At 31.2% G+C, this 22604-nt stretch overlaps 3 protein-coding genes across 7 annotated transcripts in view; all 3 read left to right on the plus strand.

Moving 5' to 3' along the window:
• The window catches only part of LOC111057883 (gastrula zinc finger protein XlCGF57.1-like), a 178240-nt gene that overhangs the window by 152830 nt on the left and 2806 nt on the right, over positions 1–22604 (plus strand). For 2 of the 4 annotated variants that reach the window (XM_039440832.1, XM_039440831.1), the window contains exons 3-6: positions 2552–2628; positions 3303–3371; positions 4056–4188; positions 6185–10896. In XM_039440832.1, coding sequence (XP_039296766.1) covers positions 2552–2628; positions 3303–3371; positions 4056–4188; positions 6185–7383 — 1478 coding nt within the window. In that variant the 3' untranslated portion in view covers positions 7384–10896. Of the gene's footprint in view, positions 1–2551; positions 2629–3302; positions 3372–4055; positions 4189–6184; positions 10897–22604 lie in introns of those variants that run through there. The other 2 variants (XM_039440833.1, XM_039440834.1) reach the window with 2 other exon arrangements.
• LOC120354281 (transcriptional repressor CTCF-like) overlaps positions 1–22604 on the plus strand; it is a 170828-nt gene that overhangs the window by 136881 nt on the left and 11343 nt on the right. The gene's annotated exons all lie outside the window — the stretch shown is intronic.
• Positions 11746–21381, plus strand: LOC120354200 (putative uncharacterized protein DDB_G0282129). 2 transcript variants are annotated; one of them, XM_039440858.1, is made up of 2 exons: positions 11746–12653; positions 16285–21381. In XM_039440858.1, exons 1-2 carry the CDS (start codon positions 11759–11761, stop codon positions 16446–16448), a joined length of 1059 nt encoding a protein of 352 aa, XP_039296792.1. In that variant the 5' UTR covers positions 11746–11758; the 3' UTR covers positions 16449–21381. The 2 variants fall into 2 exon arrangements, with proteins under 2 accessions (XP_039296792.1, XP_039296793.1); XM_039440859.1 differs by having other exon boundaries at positions 11746–12647; positions 16279–21381.

The following is a 22604-nucleotide window of genomic DNA, read 5'->3' on the forward strand; positions in this document are numbered from 1 at the left end:
ATAATAAAGTCAAGAAATATCAGCAAAGAATCATGGAGAGTTGTTCACAGTCTGACAAAGGATACTTTCATCCATAATAATATGAGGTTGAAAATAGACGATGAGCCAGTTAATGATCCCATTAAGATTGCACAAGAGTTCAATAAATATTTCTATGAGGAGGTAAAGAGCCTTGTTGGTGATGAATTACACAATCAAGATATTATAGAGGATGTTTGCGAGCAAATCGATGGTCGTCAATTTCAATTAAGATCAACTTGTGCCGATGAAGTGATTGAAATTATTGATAGAGTGTGCAATAAACCAAGTGCTGGAGTTGACAATATCCCATGTAGACTAGTTAAAGCCTCAGCGCATATTATAGCTGAACCTTTGTCGTTGATTATTAATAAGTCATTTGAAGAAGGGAAGTTTCCAGAAGCGATTAAAACATCTAAACTGGTCCCAATACAGTAGCCTCTCTCTTAACCGGACACCTTTTAACCGGACATCGGTTTAACCGGACTACACTCCACGGAAGTGACATCTCTTTAACCGGAAAATAATCATCAGCACATCGGTTCAACCGGACTGTACAGTACTTCTGCACCTGCCACGAATCATAATGGCTGTTTGGTTTTAAATATTTCAAATGTAAAAAGGCTTAGCAACTAACTATTTTCTTGTGTTTTGTGTTCACAGATATCATAATAAAGCGTCTAGTTTTATTATTTTTACGTAAAAGTCATTATTGGCTTATAAACTACAAAATATGCGTACCAATTTAACGACTTTTAGGGAACGTCGGTTTAACCGGAAAAAACGTTATCCGGACTGGCCTCAGTCCCGATGAGTCCGGATAAGAGAGAGGCTACTGTATATAAAAAGAATGAAAAAGATGTAGTAAGCAACTATAGACCTGTAGCTGTACAATCAGTCTATTCCAAAGTTTTTGAAGTTGCTTATCTGGACAGATTGATTCCATATTTGGAGCAACACCGATTGATAAGTGGTAGACAATTCGGATTCCGTAAGAAAAAAAGCACAGCAGATGCAATTTTTGCCTTATTAACTGCAGTGTACGATAAAGTAGATTGTACGGACGAGGTGTACCCAATATTCTACGATATGACCAAGGCATTCGATTGTGTTAATCACAGAAGGTTGAAGCTAAAACTTGTCAAGTATGGAATCACAGGAAAACCCTTGGATTGGATAATGACTTACTTGGAAAACCGACAACAACTGGTCACTGTGAGTCACATGGGAAAGGATAATGTTATTCGACATATAAGATCACAAGTGCAACAGGATGTTAACATAGGAGTGCCGCAAGGCTCAAATATGGGTCCAGTTCTTTTCCTGCTTTTTGTGAATGATCTTCCAACTTCAGTACAAGCGGGGGAGATTTGGATGTTTGCAGATGATGTGTGTCACCTCTTAGTAGACAGGAATTCTTCTGAAGCAATTAAGAAAACGCAACAAGGTTTGAATGAGATGAGTATATGGTGCACAGAAAATAAGCTGGTACTAAATCAAAAGAAAACGTGTGTGATGCAGTTCCATAATGTTAAGAAAAGAGACTTTAGTCCACATTTGCGCATTGGTGATCAACACTTGCAATTGAATGAAAATGCCAAATACTTGGGAGTACACATTGCTGACAATCTACGTTGGGAAGAACACATTAATAATGTTGCTAAGAGATTAAACGTAGTGTGTTGCCTTGCACGTCGCCTGCAGAAAGTAGTGGACACTGAAGTTTTGATCAAATTTATACCTAAAATAGTCATTGATAAGCTCTATCAACTGCCACAAGTCCAATATCTGTAAAAATTTAAAGTTTGATTTTAGATTCCCAAGGGGCTTTAGATACAATATAAACAAAAATTCCAAGTGGAAAAAATTGAGCATGAAAATCTCTACAATTAATGTTCAGTAACATTTTCATTAAAAATTTAAAATAAGCTCGAAATTCGAGAAAATGTTAGTATTTCAATTTCAAACTGTTGGCAACTGTTGATTCTATTAAATCATTCACTATGAAGAGATAGCAGACTTCGTGTGTCTCCAGCGTTATTGTCCTGTCACCAGCTGGCTTGGATCTTTGAATAGTAGACTTGAGATGCGCGGGAACACTAGCGTCAGGTGATAGATTTTCATAACGGCAAGGAAAGTTGTGTGAGTGCGCTACAACAGATTTTTCTATTCCACTGCCTTCCATATAGAAGATAGTGGATAGCCATGCATAAGATTATAGGGAGGAGGCTCTATTACACATAAAATCGATGGTACATAGACCCTCCTTATAATATAGAACATTTACAGGAGGTTCTATGGCCCATTGAACCTTTTACATATGATGAGATTTTCATAATCCTATATAGGATTTTCCTTTTATATAATGAGATTTATGGTACAACAAAATTATGTGTAATAGAACCAGTCCCGATCATAGAAACTGTATAAGATCATAGAAGATAGTAATAGTGGGTTGCTGTGATCCAAGTCATCCCAATACATCTGATTTAATACTGAAAAATGTTAATTCTTCCAATCAATTTCATTCCAGGTAAGAAAATTGCAAAAGTTGTCATTGAAAGACTTTACAATGTACTACCAACATCGGGACCAGACAAAAAGTTTCAGGTAATAAATATTTTCAATCATTTATATTTTAATAAGCAGGTGTGACCTATGCTCTGCAATGAGTAAAAATTACAAAACTACATGAATAATTTTCATTGAAGTTAGAATTTCTTGTTAGAAAAATGTAGAATTAACTTATGCTCAACATAAATCAACTTTCAACATGTGGACTATTATTTGAGCTTGAACTCACTATTTCAGAATTGTATAGTTGCATAACAAAACTGCATCACATTTTATGGCCTCCTTCACATTCAAGTTCAATGAGTACCTAACAAACTCTATTTTTTTAATGATCATCTTCACTAAAGAGTTTCACATCTTCACTAACACAGTAGATAGCTGTGATTCCAGTCAACTCTGAATGTCTGATATAATAATATTAATTGTTGATTTCTCTGGACATTGATCAATTATGTCACAAATACATTAAATTCAGCACGAGAATATATATTGTTTCATTTAATAATTAGTATTTTTTTATTGAAATTAAATAATTGTATTCTATATAGTTTTATATATGATATTGTTCATTGTATTCTATAAAGCCTACAAACGATGTAGCAATGACAATTTAGGTATCTGCTTTTCCAATGTCAGAAAAGGTTAGTAATTTTATAACCTGAATCTCACACTAGCTTTCAAAAGACATTACACATTTCTTATGTTCACAGGTCAAAATTGAGAAAGAGGAATGTGAAACTAATCACATCAAAGAAGAGCCACAACCAACCTCCAATCAGGCATGTGTTTTATCTTTATTAGAGAACTAAAATACTGTAGTAATACTTTACAATAATTATTATAGGAAATCACTTTATTTTTATTTTTTTTATAATGTTTTATCAATAATTAGGCTATTGAACAATAATCCAAATTGCAAGCTGTAATGTTGTCGACCACCCAAAATACATCTTTTACTTTGCAAATATTTGCAAACAGGACCTCGTAGTTGCCACATTTCTTCTCCATCACTTCCCATAGTAGGTACTGCATTATAAAGTACTGCCATCAATGATTTGGAGATAATTCAATATAAATTATCAAGGTACCTTTACTCCAAAGAGGTAAATAGAGCGCCTTTTTCTTTCTTTCACATTGTATTTTAATCACACTATTCACGTACTGTTTATGCTAAGCTAGCTTTTCCACCATATAGGCTGCTAGTTGGTTGATGTCTAACCTAATCATCATTTCAATATTTTATAAGTGGTCCTGGATGAAATATTGTATATTGCAGTTTTATCTGGTCTATGGAGCACTTGTGAGATGTTTTGAAAACATGCTCCTGCTTGCTTATATCTCAAGTTACATCTAACTCATGCTTAAATAACCTCACTATAAACCTTTTGTATGAAAATATCATAAATAATAGTAGTTTATAATAATAATAGTCCTGTAGCTGATTGTGAATGTGAATATTGCAGATGGAATCAGTTTCTGTTAAAATGGAGGAGGATGATAGCAGCCAGCAACCAGCTGCAGTGGAAGATGATTGCAGCCAACAACATTATCTAATCGCTGGCTACAACATGATCTTCATAAAAGAGGAGTCATATGGTGAGATTAATATTATCACTTCTCAAATCATTGTTAATCAGGGTCTGAACACTTTGCTTGGGTGATTAGATAGTGTGCAGCTTTCTTACATAAGTTGCTTATACTCCGGACCACATAACTTCTCCCGTGAGGCGGTGAAGGATCCAGTAGGGGAAGCAAGCTGTCCGGTTAAATACGACCCCCACCACTCCACCTCAAAACTGAAATGAAACCACCCTCCTCATTCACAGAATTCTGCTGTCTTCAAAACAATCACCTTATTCTCTACAAAAGTGGAGAAAGTTGGCATTTCTCGACATTTGTAGCTATTCTTACTCGACCTAAGAATCACCCTCGAAACCAACAATTGATTTTTTAAACTTTGTCCATTATAAAAATAGGGATAATTTTATACAGTATTATTTCAATGACTTGAAATAAAATAAATAATATTCTTTCTCGTTGAAAGAGAATGCCTTTAGCGCAGGCCTGGATGACAAAAGAATTATCAATGAATGAAGTGGGTGGAGACTGATAAGTTTTCAGGTAAAAGTCTAGACTACTCTAGTCGAATGGTGGTGAGAGCTGGGACCCTTATAATGGAAGAGAATCCAAGTAACAAGTTATACAGTCTGGACTATGATAGTTTCCAATGAAACCTACTGTGTTAATCATACTCCTGAATGGGATGTTTGCCTCATGTAAATCATGCCCAGAACAAAATAAATCTAATTGATTGATTGATTTAAAAATTGTTTAGAGGTGGAATTCCAACTTCCAATCAGTTTTTGAATTTATTGAGAGTTTCTGTATGACACCATTGGACATGGAAGAGTTGTTAGATGCCATTAGACATTTTATCATCCATCCAAATCAATGATCCCATTCCCTTTCAACCAAAATTCAACTTGGCCTAACTCTTCACTGGCTTGTAATGGTGGCAATACCACTGCATCGGTGATGTGCATATTATTTTCATTGCTTAACTGAAGATCATAACATGTGGCTTGGATGCTTTTTTCTCTTTAATATTCCTACAATTTCCATTTCAGTGCCACCTATAGTTTATTGATAATCTGACATGGTTATGTATGATGGCACTGAGGTGTGTGACAGTAGTGGACTTGTGAACTTGTATCCCATTTCCCTGTTGATCGCCAGTAGCTGAAAACTTGTCATTATAAGTACCTGTCAGTAACCATGGTTGCTAACAAGACTTGTTGCTTTGTGGAATAGGGCTCAGATGTACTATCCACTATAGAAGGTGTTGGTGTCGTGTCTATATACAGGATTGGTGAATATTATTAATGCTACTTTTACAAGGATAATTTGGCAGCAGTCAAATTGGGGATTCTATTTGAGATGAAAAAAACTACTCTCCTGTCACATCACAATATTTTCGTTCACCATCTTGGATCCGACATTTCAAATAAAATCAATTTTTTAAAATGGAAAAGTGGTCATATGATACAGAATTTCAAGACAAAATGAATGGCGAAAACCACACATTGATATCTCAGATAGTTTCAAATATATTCACATTCAAGTATACTAGGTAGTAAATTATATGAAAATGAAATAAATGAGTAGGCAAAAGAAGAAATCTGACAATCAAAACTTCCTGTTCAAAGTGTTCAATATGTGATTAGATGTCACTATAATATTGTTAACTAACACTTGAAAAAGTACAATTTGATGGTTCAGATTTTCTATGTACTCATTCATTCAATTTTTGTTTTATTCATTCTGTATTATCATTTTTGTAGTGAAATTCTGTATTGATATCATGTTTCATAATACGACCACCTTCCAATTTAGAAGAATGAAGTTGAATTTGAGATGGCAAACCAAAATTTTGGGTGACAGAAAAGTAGCTTTTCTAATTGGATTGTTTGGTTTCCACAAAGAAACCTACTGTCAAATTATTCTTGAGTAATATGGAGCTGGTTCAACGATTTTCATTAACCCTGTATATTCGATCTCCATAATCCACCAGTTCTATTATTGATTATTTCAGATGAGCAGGATGCTGAAGAGAATTCAGTAAAGACCGAACCAGAGATGTGGGCTTCAAACTGCAGCACATCTGGCCGAGAAGTGAAGCCAGCAACAGAAGTGGGTGGACTGAATGAGCATTCAATCTCTCCAGTTGAAAAGTGCACTGAGTCATCTGTGGCTGGCAAAAAGACCAAGCTCTACAGCTGTGCTCACTGTAGCTATAAGACCCCACAGTTTAGTAATTTGAAGAGACACATTCGGAAACACACAGGAGAAAAACCTTTCAGCTGCAAATATTGTGATTTAAAATTTGCTCATTTAAATACTTTGAAAGTACATATCAGAACACATACAGGAGAAACACCTTTCAGCTGCGAATTTTGTGATTTCAAAACTGCTCATTCAAATACTTTGGAAATACATATCAGAACACATACAGGAGAAAAACCTTCCAGCTGCGAAATATGTGATTTCAAATCTGCTTATTCAAGTAGTTTGAAAGCACACATCAGAACACATACAGGAGAAACACCTTTCAGCTGCAATTTTTGTGACTATAAATGTGCTCATTCAAGTACTTTGAAAGCACATATCAGAACACATACAGGAGAAAAACCTTTCAGCTGCGATTTTTGTGATTTCAAAACTGCTCATGCAAGTACTTTGGAAGCACATATCAGAACACATACAGGAGAAAAACCTTTCAGCTGCGATTTTTGTGATTTTAAAACTGCTCGTGCAAGTACTTTGGAAGCACATATCAGAACACATACAGGAGAAAAACCTTTCAGCTGCGATTTTTGTGATTTCAAAACTGTCAATTCAAGTTCTTTGAAAATACATATCAGAACACATACAGGAGAAACACCTTTCAGCTGCGAATTTTGTGATTTCAAAACTGCTCGTTCAAGTTCTTTGAGAAGACATATCAGAACACATACAGGAGAAACACCTTTCAGCTGTGAATTTTGTGATTTCAAAACTGCTCGTTCAAGTTCTTTGAGAAGACATATCAGAACACATACAGGAGAAACTCCCTTCAACTGCGATTTTTGTGATTATAAATGTGCCCTGTCAGGTACTTTGAAAGTACATATCAGAACACATACAGGAGAAACTCCCTTCAGCTGCGATCTCTGTGACTACAAATGTGCCCAGTTAAGTAATTTGAAAAGACATAATATTAGAACACATACAGGAGAAACAACTTCTAGCTAAGCATTCTGTGAACATAAGTACTCATTCTCATTGCTCTCTTGTTCCATTTCATCTTCATTTTCTATTCGTCATATTCGTTTCCTATAGTCTGCTTATTCTATTTTTGTGAATGTTACATTTAATTCCATAGTAAAAAACATTTCCTGAAAATGTATCACACTAGACTGCAGATTTATAAAGTCAGCCCCTGATTAATGTTGGTTTCTATCCTTGTCTATCATTAGACAAAGCAGAAAGCTCCATCCTTCTCTAGACTTTTTCCATTCTCGAATTGTTTGTGTAATATGAATAAATAATATAATGATTACTAGAATATTAATCAGCTCAATATAGAATATAAACAGCTTATTATTAACATGATTAAATCGGGGGGCATGACAGTTGAGACCTACATCATTCGAGGCCTGTACAAAAATTGAAGAGTCCTCTACTGTCGCCTGACGCAGGCGACATTTGAGGACTCTTTTTTTAGAGTCCTCTACTGTCGCAGGTCTCAACTGTCAGGGCTGTTCAAAAATTAAAGAGGCCTCTACCATCTCTGGCCTCGAATGTCGCAGGTCTCAACTGTCGGGCCTGTACAAAAATTAGAGAGTCCCTTGCAGCAGACAACAGTTGAGGACACATCATACTGCAATACCAGACTGTTTCTGTACTAATGGGTTAATAGTGCATCTTCATCTAGTGTATAATAGATGTTATGAAATACATTTTGTAATGATTATAACATCTGATTTGTTGAAAACCAAATAATGGAAACTTCCTTCATTAAAAAAGCATATTAACTTTGAAGGATCGTAGGGCTTATCTTTAAAGGATTTTCAGAATGAAAATAGGTCTATGACACTTGTCGGTATACAGGCCATCTTTGTGAAGAATTACAGCTTAATCAGTCAAGTATTTCAAACGTGATGAGCTCACAGACAGAAAGACAGACACCATCTCTTCTTATAGATAGATAGAAGATAGATATATAGATTTGTCAATGAAGGAGACATAATGCAGTAGTAATGGATTCCCACTACTTGAAAATATGTTTATGGACCACCATCCAAGTACTGGAATGTATATCATATCAAACATACTACCGGGTGAACTGAATGCTCTTTTCAAATTAATAAGACTTGACCACCTTTGTTGATGAAACTCAAATGGAGGGTGGAAAGATGCGGGTCTCTTAATTTTACATGCTGAACTTAATAGAAATAAAAGTTCATTTATTGGCATAAAACATTTTTCAATGCATAGTCAACGTCAAAACAATTAAAAAGTTACAAAATTAATATGCTTCAGAGAATAGAAAAAGGTTATATAGTATGATGATTAGAGTAATGACAAAATTTACCTTCTTATATAATGTAGGAAGTTTATTTGAAAAATCAGCAACTTTACATAAACATTCTTCCTTAATAATATGTTTTACAGTGTTTTTGAAAACTATATCCAAAAGATCTCTAACAATTACTATATAATCAGGCATATAGTTTTGTACCTGTGTAAAACCACCTTTTTGAGTTCTTGCAATTTGTAGAAATTCAGTTCTAAGATTATTCCTGTGCCTAGTCCAGTATTTTTATAACTCGCACTTTGCGCTCGGCAGGGGGCTTCGCCCGCGGCACCCCTGAAAATGTTTTTCCAGTTTATATTATTTTTGGTTAATTTCTTTCAAATTTTGGGGGGGCTGTGCCCCCTTGCAACCCACAATGTTTAACTGGAGTGATAAAAGTTTTGGGTTGGACATTTTCAGGGTTAGAAAATTTTTGTGGCTTAGAAAATGATTTGTTTTAACCTTTTTGTGTGCTTGATATTTAAAAATAAATTAACTTGCATTTCCCTTATTTTCTAACCATTCTCTCCCATTCAAGTTTTATTCAACTCAGATTAATTTTCTGAACGTCTTATTCCTTTAGCTTTTTTTTTTGATAAAATTATCCAGTAAAAAGATGGATAATTCTGAATTTATTTCAATTCTTTTCACATTAATTATACAAAAGCCATTGTTTCGAGGAAGTAGTAGCCATCAAACTGAGAGACAAGGAAGAAGATAGGAAATGGTATTGAATAGAAAGAGATGGAGAAACAACAGTCAGCCGGTAGTGTGCCATCCCAAGGATACCGTAGTGTATAGCAGGTTGCCTCGATCGCGTTTACATATGCGCATGAGATGGCATGAGCCTACGTCAAACTCCGACCTTTCAGCCGGCAATCGACGGCTTCCCATAAGAATTACATACAAAACACCGAGTCAAATATCAAACCGCTGTATTGATAAAAAATATGAATATGCGATTCAATTCAGAAAGAAACAAGCTTGTAATGTTAGAAAAAATAATGAAAAATGTCACATTAAATATTATCAAGTTAACTTGAGAGAGAATTAATTTTGTAGTTCAAACTTGTCAATCTCGTACCGCCAAAACAAAATTTTAAACTTGCCGCCTTTTAATGTCAATAAATCAGGTTGAATAAATGAACTCGTTTGAATTGTAACAATAGTTTATTTAATTTTTTATAAAGTTTTGACAGTGTACAAATTAAATAACCAGATTATAACTTAAAATTTAACTTTTATTTGGTTGATACATTGAATTATATAACTCAGATTTCAGTAGCATTGAGATTTAATTGCTCCAGGTAAAGGAAGTTCATAATATATCCTGTTTGATTCAGTACCTTTTTTCATCTGAGATTCCACGAGTTAGAACAAAAAATTTGGTTGCTCCACATTTATTGGTAAAATTTTAATTAGTAGCTTATTATTTCATTTATTTGTTCAATTAAACATAAAGTAGAAAATTTGTTTATTAATGTAACTTTTGAAAGTGTCAATTTAAATTTTTTAAGGTGTTTAAAATTAAAAGTGGAATCTTAGGCTAAATTCACGTGAGTAAAAATTAATTAATCTAATCTATTTTGAGAAAATCAGTAAAATTTGTTCATTATTTTAAAAATTAGGTCTTGTCAAAAAGAAAACATAATTCAGAGTATAGGTTTGGTAGTAATAAGTTTTTTATTGTTTAACATTCTTTTATTTTGTAAACTTGAAAAGTTTTCAATAAACGTAATCAGATGCAATGTATTTTATTTATTGCCAACGCATTGTCAACTTAATGAAAATGGTAAATTTGTTAGTTTAGGATCCAGAGTAGAATGATGAATATTTTTATTAGACAAGAGGCAAAATCCTTTTTGGAAAATAAGAGTATCAAATGATTCTATCTCTGAAGTGGGGTTTCGGTGCGGATACAATCAAAGTAGACACACGAAACGCCCCAAATGGCATCCCTGAATGGGGAAAATCGAAACAAAATATTCACAAAGACCACAAATAATAAATGTTGAAACTTGAAAAGTTCATGGTTAGGTTAGAATTTGATAGTGACGCTAAGAGATACTTTGAATGATTTTGACTAGGTTAGATTACAAATCAGTTAAGTTTATTGAGTTGAAATGCGAGGTAAATTATAGAAAACATTGTAAATGATTATATCTGTATTCAAAATACTGCGTTCTGATGAACAACTATCTACTAAGAAGTAAGACGAAGACATCAACCAAAATGGAAAAATTGATTCATGAATCTGAAGCGTCCAAAGATACTATAATGGTAGATGAATTAGAAGATAGGGAAAGTACAATGCAAGAGTTTGATACATCCAATGATACTATTGTATTGAATTCAAGTGATATGGAGTCGCAAGAACAACTGAAATTAACCCTAGTAGAGTCAAATGAATCCTTAGGTGAAGATTTTGTTGGTTTCCTCGATCAAAACGATAGGAATTGTAATAAACCTGAACTACAAGAAGTTGATGATTCAAATTTAAAGATTTCAAATGATCAAGTCAATAATTCAAACAATGATGCTCAACAAAACATTGAAGATTCTATTGCTCAATCTAGCGATTCACTTTATAATGTAAATTCTAAAATGGATATCTTGATGAAGTTTCTTGAAGAACAAAACAAAAGTATAAAAAATGAATTTAAAAAACAAGATGAAGCAAAAATGAAATTAAAAATGAAATTAAAAGTGAAATTAACAGTGTAAAAAATGAAATTAATGGTTTAAACCAAAAACTTAACAGACAAAATGATAAGTTTGATGAGAAGTTTAATGAAATAAAAGCACAGTTTCAAACAATAAATCAGAAAGTTGAATGCCAGGACAAGAAAATTGAGAAGGTTAGGTCAGAACTAGACAAAAAAATTACAAAACAAGAAAGTAGGTTAGATCAATACTGTATGAAAAATAACAAAGAAATCGAAGAAATGCAGGTCAAAACTAAAAAACTTGAGGTACAGTAGGTCAGGTAACCGAAACAATGAACAAAAATACAAGTCAATTGAAAGATGAAATAATAATATTAATGAAGAGATGGAAAATGTTAGGGCTAGTGTTCACCAACAATCAGCCATGCAAATCAATTTAGAAGATAGGATCACTAAGAATCTGAATATTTTGGAAGTTAGGCAGAACGAAGAAGCTGTCAAGGTCTGTACCTTACAGTTGAATGTAGAGAAAAACAGTGAAACAGTTGATAAATTACAGAAAAAAATCTCATCACAAGTGAACTTTGTACCGCAAGTAAATAATTGCTTTCCTTCTGACAAATACGAATTTCAAATGTCGATTGACAGGAGAAATCCTATGAACTTCATCAATAGCTTAACTGAATATTTATCTCGTAACCATATTAATGAATGGGGAAAAATAAAAAGTATTTTGGACAATAATTTGAATAAAACTTATCAACAACAAGAATGGTGGGATTTTGTAAAAACCGATATTGACAGTTTTGAAAGCTTCAAAAACAAATTCATCTCGAAGATGTGGTCGCAAGACATCCAGAAGAAAGCACGACAAGAACTTCAATTTGGAAAATACGTCATTGGTAGTAAGTTAACTTTAAGTGAATATTTTATTTCCAAATTTAACATCTGTAAAAATTTAATTCCGGCTATTGACAAAGACACAATTTTTGAAATGTTGAAAAATCATTACAATGAAAATATAATTACCGCTGCAATTGTTAGAAATGTAAAGAATGCAGAAGAATTTATTAAGGTGTTGGATGCATTCAGTTTATTAGATGAATATAGGGTGAACAAAAATCAAAACAATCAAGAAAATCAAGATAAGAATCAGTCAAATGACAATCGAAGATTTGATCAGGTAGGACGCAATAATTTTGATAATAGAAGAAATAATAACAACTTTCAAAGATCAGGTTATCAACAACGTCAGGAAGATCGTAAACAATCAAATAATTGTCACCTGGTCATATGGGACATATATATGATTCATATATTTATCTCATATTGATCAGGATTTTAGAGTTTTATTTTACGAAAAGTTTAATGAACGGTGTTTCTGCCTTTGAACAGTTTTGTCATCGACAGAAAGATTGTTTATTTCACTTGTTATCAAAATTATTGTAGTTTCTCTTTTGTTTTTGAAAACAAACGTGCTCGGCTTGTGCGACTGATAAAAATATGTATTTGAAATGGCTTCATGTTGGCATTGACTGAGTTATATATTAATACCCAAAAATTTTACTAGTGGTGTGAGCTCGTTCGTTAGGACTGAGAGTAAAAGTCCGGCTGTTCTGGTGAAGGGGATAGATTTTATTCTTGTTTTATAATACAGTTTTCCTGTCACAGTTCGGGCAGTTAAAGAGAATTGTATTATTGAATAAGAAGGGATCTGAACCCACTTCATTAGATCAGTTTTTATTTATTTTTTTTTTATTAATAATTAACGTCGCGATTAACCAGTGGATGCCAAATTGGGGGCCATTATCTTAAAGGTAGGTGACTACTGAGTCATTGTTTTAAATTTTCCATAATCACAACAAATTTAATCTTCACTAGCAGCCAAGCGAGTAGCCCTTGAAAATATTCATATTTTTATTGTTATTTCATAATTTATAATTATAATTCTAATTTTTTTGTACAAATAGTTTATTGTTTTGTTTTAATTATCAAAACCAGTACGATCATTTCTTGTTTTCATTTCCCCACCTTTACATACTCGGTGTAGGCACATATTGCTTACATATTTGGTGGAGGTTTATCCTGCCGTCCAGATAGTGTTTACATAATTGGTGGAGGCTCGAAGGGTTTTTAATCCAGCTTTTAAAATTTGGACTTTTTCGGTTACCTCAGTGAAGATTCAATTTTTGTGGTTGCATTTTGCATTATTAAATATATGTTTTTATTTCAGTGAAATTATGGGTGAAATAGTTGAGTTTGAACCTTACGGGACTGTAAAAACAGTTTGTAGGATGAATTTCGAGGATTTATTGAATTGGAATATTGTGGAACAATAATTGATTGCTAATAATGGATTTTAACGGATGGAGAATGATAATTATAATTGAACAGATTAATTTTGAGATTCACGATATTGGAAGATTTACGATTATTGATTGGAGATTTTGAATTGTAAAAGCTTTGGCAATTGAAGATTTTGTACGATTGCAAGATTTATTATCAATTCTTATTAGAAAGAATTGGATATTTATGATGATATGAGAAATTGATGATTATTAAGATATGATTGAATAGGTTGAATTATTATTATTGAAGAGATTTTGAGATATGGAGAATTTATGATTATTGAAACCAGATTAATTGGAAATTTATTATTTATTATTGAATAGAATTGGATTGGAACAGATTAACAATGGAAAAACTTAGACCGTTACTATTACCGAAATTTTTGATGGAAAAGATGAAGAATTTGATATTGATGATTTTTTCAACTATTTTGAAAAGGTTGCCTTAGCGAACGGTTGGGATGAAAAAGATAATTTATTATACTTGCGGTTTTGTTTGAAAGGAAGTGCTGAGAAATATTTGGACGTTATTGAGAATGATTTGACTCGACAGGACAAATTTGAATATATGCCAGTGAAAGAAAAATTGGTTAATTTCTATCGATCTCCTCTCAAATTGTGGAAACTAGAAAAGGAATTAGATACTTGTAAAATGGAATTTGAAGAAGATGGTAGAGATTTTGTAGCACGAGTCTTATCCCTATGTAGAAAAGTAGATTCGAATATGCATGAATCTCGGATTATCAGGATAATTTTAAGAGGTTTGTCTTCATATATATTTGAAAGAATTATAATGTTATCAAATAGTACTATTGTAGAATTGTATAAAAATATTGAGAAATATGAATTATCATGTCAGTATTTGAATGAGTGGAAATTTGGACAGGTGCAAGTAATTAATGATATTATGGAACCAGAATTTGAAGAACTATTGGAAATCGGAAATGAGTTTGAAATTGAGAATTGTTTAGATAATGCTATTATTTCTGATGATTTTGATTCTTGTAATTATTATGTTTCAAATGAAGTGGATGTATATTGTCATGTTAGTAACTTCGAGATTGAAAAAGGGTTGGATGAAGTTCTTATTTGTAATGATTGTGATTTGAATGAGGAAGATATAATTTACAAAGTAGATCTTCCAAATTCTTGGGGAGATGTTGTAAATTCCTCTAGTTTTGTTTTATATATATTATTTGGCTGGTTAGGGTTTTTAACTTTATTCTGTGCATATTTAGGCATCAAGTTGTATGTGTGTAAATTATCTGCTGTAACGGTAGCACAACCCAAGATACATATAATCGATAGTTAGGAGTTATATAGTTACTTTTTGATGGATTAACTGTTTTATTGTTTTTTTTTCTTGACTATAATTATAGTTATGAGTCATAATGTACTTATAAAGTTTTTTTTTTTTTTCGATTTTTATTGCAGCTTTTGAAGTAGTTCAATGTTGATTCACAAATAAATATTGTCAATTGAGATTTTCTTTTTATAATAAGTTGAATATTCATGTATATTAATGTGTATAATATTGAAAGTTAGTTTCATATATAATCAATGTTATTGTGCAGCATTGTTTCATTTTTGATTTTGATTTGAATGTTTGTAATTTAGTTTGAGTAACCTACCTTTCTATGTAAATGTTTGATTTCAATGTATAGTAGCATTATCAAGTCAATCAGGCACACGTTTGTTTCCCGAGTATATTATTTTGTTTAATCATTATTTTTTTTTTTTTTTTTGTTCCCCTCTTGACTACAGACTCAGGGACGAGTCTTTCAGCGGGATGGGTGATGTGTCACCTGGTCATATGGGACATATATATGATTCATATATTTATCTCATATTGATCAGGATTTTAGAGTTTTATTTTACGAAAAGTTTAATGAACGGTGTTTCTGCCTTTGAACAGTTTTGTCATCGACAGAAAGATTGTTTATTTCACTTGTTATCAAAATTATTGTAGTTTCTCTTTTGTTTTTGAAAACAAACGTGCTCGGCTTGTGCGACTGATAAAAATATGTATTTGAAATGGCTTCATGTTGGCATTGACTGAGTTATATATTAATACCCAAAAATTTTACTAGTGGTGTGAGCTCGTTCGTTAGGACTGAGAGTAAAAGTCCGGCTGTTCTGGTGAAGGGGATAGATTTTATTCTTGTTTTATAATACAGTTTTCCTGTCACAGTTCGGGCAGTTTAAAGAGAATTGTATTATTGAATAAGAAGGGATCTGAACCCACTTCATTAGATCAGTTTTTTATTTATTTTTTTTTTATTAATAATTAACGTCGCGATTAACCAGTGGATGCCAAATTGGGGGCCATTATCTTAAAGGTAGGTGACTACTGAGTCATTGTTTTAAATTTTCCATAATCACAACAAATTTAATCTTCACTAGCAGCCAAGCGAGTAGCCCTTGAAATATTCATATTTTTATTGTTATTTCATAATTTATAATTATAATTCTAATTTTTTTGTACAAATAGTTTATTGTTTTGTTTTAATTATCAAACCAGTACGATCATTTCTTGTTTTCATTTCCCCACCCTTACATAATGCAAACATGAATCAAATGAATCAAAACATGAATCAACCAGGTAATTTTCATCCTAGAAATCCAATGATGTTTCCGCAGCAGTTCAACTACCCGCCGCCTGGATATGGAGCATCACAAAGAAATACATCACAAAGTACACATAGTAACAAACATCCTTTAAACTAAAGGATGAACAACGAAAAATGATTTCTCCTGTTAGTTCATTAAGTTCAGGGTTTACCAATGAAAATTCAAATGAAAATCTAAGTAAAAGTTCAAATGAAAATTCTTCAAATATAGACAATCAACCTGTATTGAAAAATTATGAACGATTTTAAAAAAGAGAAACTTTTGCATTTTCCAAGAATTATTAGATGAACCGGACATGCCTATAAAAGAAAACTATGAACTTGTCGAAGTAAATGTTAAGATTTGTAATAAAGAATTTATGTTAATTATAGACACAGGATCTGAGGTTAGTGTAGTAAATGAAAAAATAATTAAAGAATTGAAAGTAAATAACTCTAAGAATTTAAGTATTGTTCCAGCTCAAAATATTAGTATTGTAAGTGCAACTGGTATAAAACATAAGAAAGTAAATAAGCAAGTTATTCTAGATGTAGGGTTTGAGAAGATGGAATTACCAATAGTATTCTTAATAGTTGATGATTTAAATACAGATTTAATTGTAGGTTGTGACTTTCTAAAAGAAATAAAAGGTATTGTTAATTTCGAAGAAGAAAAAGTAGTGATTAAAAAACTAGAGATACCTTTCATTAAGAAACCAATTTGTAGGTATGGACAAATTTTCAATATCAAAGTCAATGCTGATAAAAGAACTAATGAAGAAATTTGGGATGATCAAATATTAAATATACGTCATAGTTTACAGAATGAATCCAAAGATCTAGTAGAGAAATTAATTGATGTGTTTGATTCCAATAAAGATGTATTTTCTGATTCTCCAGGCTCAGCTAAAGGATACGTTTGTAAGTTAAGAATGAAAGATGATATAAAATTAATCAAGAAAAGTTATCCTATTCCTTATAATCAAAGAGATGCAGTAAGGGAAGAGCTCAACAAAATGTTATCTCAAAAAATCATTGAACCAGGCTGTTCTGAATACACTAATCCAATGGTTGTAGTTAAAAAACCGAATAATAGTATCAGATTGTGCTTAGACGGTAGGGAAGTAAATAAATTCATATTGAGAGATTACACTGAGCCAGAACCGATTGATAGCTTATTAATAAGATTCAACCAATGTAATTATATAACAAGTTTAGATCTAACTCAAGGTTTTAATCAGGTAAAATTAGATGAAGACAGTAAAAAATTTGTAGCATTTAACGTATTTGGACAAGTATATCAATACACGCATCTTCCATTTGGACTCAATATCAGCTCATCTGAATTCATAAAATGTTTGTATAAAATACTAGGAGAAGATGTTTGTCAATTCATTATCGCCTATGTCGACGACTTAGCTATTTGTAGTAAAACACTTGAGGAACATATTCAAAGACTTGATCTCTTATTTAAAAGATTAAAAGAAGGTAATTTAACGTTAAAGTTGGCTAAATCTAAGTTAATTGCAGATAAAATAAAATATTTAGGATATGTAATAAGTAAGGAAGGAATTGAACCGGATCAAGACAAGTTAAGAGTAATTAAAGATTTTCCAGAACCCAGTAATTTAAAACAACTTCAATCTTTTCTTGGATTTTGTAATTATTATAGAAAATTTCAAAAGAACTATTCGTACTTAACAGCTGAATTTAAGCATCTATTGAATAAAAATAAAAATTTATTTGGACTGATAAGGAAAGAAAAGTATTTAATGAAATAAAAGAAAAATTCATTGATTGTGTAATGCTCAGACATCCTGATTACAATAGAGAATTTATTATGAGTACTGACTGTAGCGATATAGGTATAGGTGTGGAATTATTCCAAGAGAATAATGAGAAGGAACATGAAGTGATAGCCTATGCTAGCAGGAGTTTAAATAAGAGTGAATTAAATTATTCTATTTGTGAAAAGGAGTGTTTATCAGTATTGTTTGGTTTGCAAAAATTTCAGAATTACTTTGGAGATCGTAAAATAATAGTAAGAACAGACCATAAAGCATTAACCTTTATGAAAAAATGTAAAGTAGGACACAGTAGAATGGGCAGATGGATTTTAGCATTGCAAAATTATAATATTGAATGGGAATATATCCCAGGTAAAGAAAACATTGTAGCTGATATAATTTCAAGAACCGACTTTGAGGGAAATTTAGAGGTACGTAATTCAAATGAATATAAAGTTTTTAATATTATTAAAAGTGATAAGCCCATGAATGAAATAATTAAGAAAATAAAAAATACACAGCATACTGATCCATGGATAAATAAGATAAAAGATAAAGTAGAAATGGGTAACGTTCAAATTTGTAAATACTTCACTGTCCATGAAGACTTATTGTTCTGTAGAAAAACTACTAAAAATAATTATTGGAAATTGTGTGTGCCTTCTGCACTTTATGAAGATTTAATTATGGAAACACATTATAGACAAGGTCATGTAGGTATTTCTAAAGTTTGTAGATTTTTGCAAGAAACATTTTATATTAAAGATTGCTATAAAATGGTAACGAAAACTATTAAGTATTGTAAGTATTGTCAGTTGGTAAAAACTTCAAATGAGAAAAAGTTACTCGATATGCACACTATCATTTCTGAGAAAAAGAATAGCAAAATATTTATAGATGTATATGGTGAATTACCAGGAGGTCGATATAAATGGATGTGTATAATATTAGATGGGTTCACAAAGCATGTAAAATTATATCCGTTAGTAAGAGCAAATAGTAATACTTTAATTAAAAAAGTAGAAGAATACATAAAAGAATTTGGTAAATTTGAATACATCATCAGTGACAACGGTACCTGTTTTCAAAGTAGAATATGGAAGTCAGAAATGGAGCGTCTGGGAATCAAACCTTACTACATTTCTATGTACCATCCTCAAGCTAATCTGAGTGAGCGGCCGTTAAAGGAAGTGAACAGGATCTTACGCACCTATGTTCCGAAGGAGAAGCATAATACTTGGTACAAACATCTTGATAAGGCAGAATACATCATTAACTGTAACTTTCATGAAACAACAGGACAGATTCCAGTAGAGATGATGATGAATAAAAAATTAGGTCATTTAGTTTTCAAAAGTATTAGATTTCCTCCTGATAATAAATTTGAACTTGAACCCGAAGAACTTAGAAATAGAAGAGTATTAATTAATATAAAAAATAAAGGAGTAATCAGAAGATTTAAACAGAATATGAGAAATAAAAATCCATGTAAAATCAATGTAGGTGATCAAGTCTTGATAAAAAATTACATTCTATCTAACAAATTGAAGAAAATATCTGCGAAACTGTGTGCAAAATATAAGGGACCGTATGTTGTAGTAAAAGATTTAAGAAAGGGTTGTTATGAACTTGAAGAAATAAAAACTGGAAAAATTTTGAAAGTAAATAAGTTTATGATAAAGCGTTTTTACCATAAAGATGATTAATTTTTCTAAACTTACGTGATCAATGGCTTGAGAATCATTCTAAAATAAAAAATATGCAATTGAATACTATAACACTTTGTTAAATCAACTGTAGAAAATGAAACTTTGTTTAAAATAATAATGTAATTCAAACAAATTTTATTGAGTCATGAAATCTATTGTATTGGTACTGTTGTTTAGTATTCTTGTTGGTATGTATTAGTATTAGTAATTATTGATTTATAATTGTATTTTGTTTGAGTAAGAAATCCTGACCTTGAAGTCTTAAGGATGCTCATAAATTTTGTGTAATGTAATTTGTGCTTATGAATGACCATGTAGCTTGTGTTGGTAATACAATGATTTAAATGACTTGATGAAACGTATTTTGAAAGTTTTGGAAAATTTATAAGTAATATTTAAATTTCATTGTGTTTAACTTCCTACTTTTATAGTAAATTCATAAACAAATGATTGACATTAATGATTAATAAAATAATGAATGTTCAAATTAATTGAAAATAAATTGCTGAAAACCATTGAAACGATTTAAATAAAGGAATAAATAATATAATATTGTTGTTACATAACTGTCTGAATAATTCTGAATATGTATTTTGTTCACAATGACTTGAAAAATATTGGTGAGGTATTCATGATGATTGATATATTTATTCTATATTCACTTGTATTCAGTAATAATAATGTGTACGTACTTGAAATAATAATATTGTTTAATTAAAATTGATTCATATGCTATTGATCACTAATATCCTATCTAAATATTTAGTATAACTCTTCTGTCAATATTTTATTTTATGATTTACTTGAAATTTGTGGATAAATTCATGAACTTACAATATTCATGATTCATTTTGTTTGAAATATGACTGACGATTTATCAACTTAACTATATTTTTGAGTAATAGTCAATTCTAAAACTTATCTTTAAAAAATATATATATATATTTTTTATTCTTATTAAAAATTTAAATAGTAATTTTTTATTCTTAAATGCTCATACATTCTTGACGTGAAAGTGACTACTAGTGCATCGAATAACACTGCAACGTATAATACAAATGTGAATGATATCTTCGAATCTTCAATATTCTACGACAACGAAATTGCTGAAAATAAAATGGTAGTGGTATGGAACTTCGTCGCAGAACTTCAAGCTGAGATGTGGCCTAACTCCATTCCACAGCGTAAAGATGTCATTCCACATAGAGGGTGTTCCAGAAATTATAGTCACAAGAACTTCAAGATTTTGCATTGCAAGAAACCTTTACCTAAAATTTACCTTACCTTAAAAAAGCTATTCCTTTCTAGATATTGGCAACAGTGAATCCTTTCTAGCAACTCACTCCGTTCCTTAAGTTAATCCTTTCAAAATTTTCCACTTGCACATAATGCAACTACAACTACAAATAAAAATGCTATCTAAACGAGTATGGACATGTAAAAGTGAGAAGTAAAAGAAATGAGTGATTAAAAAATAACGAGATGTATCTACGAATGTGCCTGCAAATGAACTTTCATCTTCGTCTAAATCCAAAAATGTTCCAGTTGTAAAAAATTGTTAAAATTGATCTTCAAGATTCGCATAAAACCTAGTTTAATGGATTTTTGTAACATCTTCATCTAAATCCAAGTCTAATGGATTTTTGTAAACAATGTTCCTGCTTTACAAAATGTCAAATTGATCTTCAAAACTCGTAATAACTATCGAATAAAATAGTTATTTCTACAAGAACTTCTATCAAATGAACTTTCTCATTGATGCTAAAAAAAAAAAAAAAAAAAATCATGACTGAAATCTACAATATCTTCAAGTTATTCACGATATATCTACAAGTTATTACTGCATAAGATGTGTCTGAAATCTGTATGCTGATATATTATCTTCGAGAATAAAAAAGAAGAAAAAATCACTCCTAAAAATTTTAGAAGCACTAAGAAAAATGAAACGAGATGTTTGCGATGTCTACAATTTGTGACTATAATTCTTCAATGATGACTGATGACTACAATTCCATGGTACTTCAAGAACGAGTTGGTCTACAAGAACTTCTAGAGTTCTATACTGCTACCATCTTCGCATTCATTGGAATAAAAACATTCTTCATCATCATTGATCATCACATAAAACATTTCATCGCAAAAAACATTCATCGACGTAAATATATTGAAAGTGTCTTCATATATTGAACTATTCTTCGTAAATAGACTATAATTGAGTATGAGTATTCGAGAATGTTTTTTATAACATGAATATATCCACTATACATCATTGATTTATTCTATATTTGTTTTGTATTCTAATAATCTATATTCATTTATTATTAACTTATGGAATTTTATTCTTACAGTTTGACATTTGTTTGTATCTATAAGGTATTCATTTTGATGAAAATTTTGACAATATACATTCTAGATTGTTATGCATAAAAATGTAACGGAAATAATTTTGTAATTTTCTTATATGAATTAATAATCATTTGAATATTTCTTGACATACTTAAATTTTGCTATGAGAATTTAATGCAATTGCTTTATATAAAAAAAAATAATAATTATTTCAGTATATTCGATGTAATAATCTTGATTTAGAATTTCTATACTTTGTGTAATAACACTTATAAAAAAAAAAAAAATCAATTTTAAATTTTTTCAAAATTGAAAATAATTTTTTTTTTTATTGTTGAAGGCGGGCATTTGTAATGTTAGAAAAAATAATGAAAAATGTCACATTAAATATTATCAAGTTAACTTGAGAGAGAATTAATTTTGTAGTTCAAA

The sequence above is a fragment of the Nilaparvata lugens genome, chromosome 14 (assembly GCF_014356525.2).
Source record: "Nilaparvata lugens isolate BPH chromosome 14, ASM1435652v1, whole genome shotgun sequence".
Classification (NCBI taxonomy): Eukaryota; Metazoa; Arthropoda; class Insecta; order Hemiptera; family Delphacidae; genus Nilaparvata; species Nilaparvata lugens.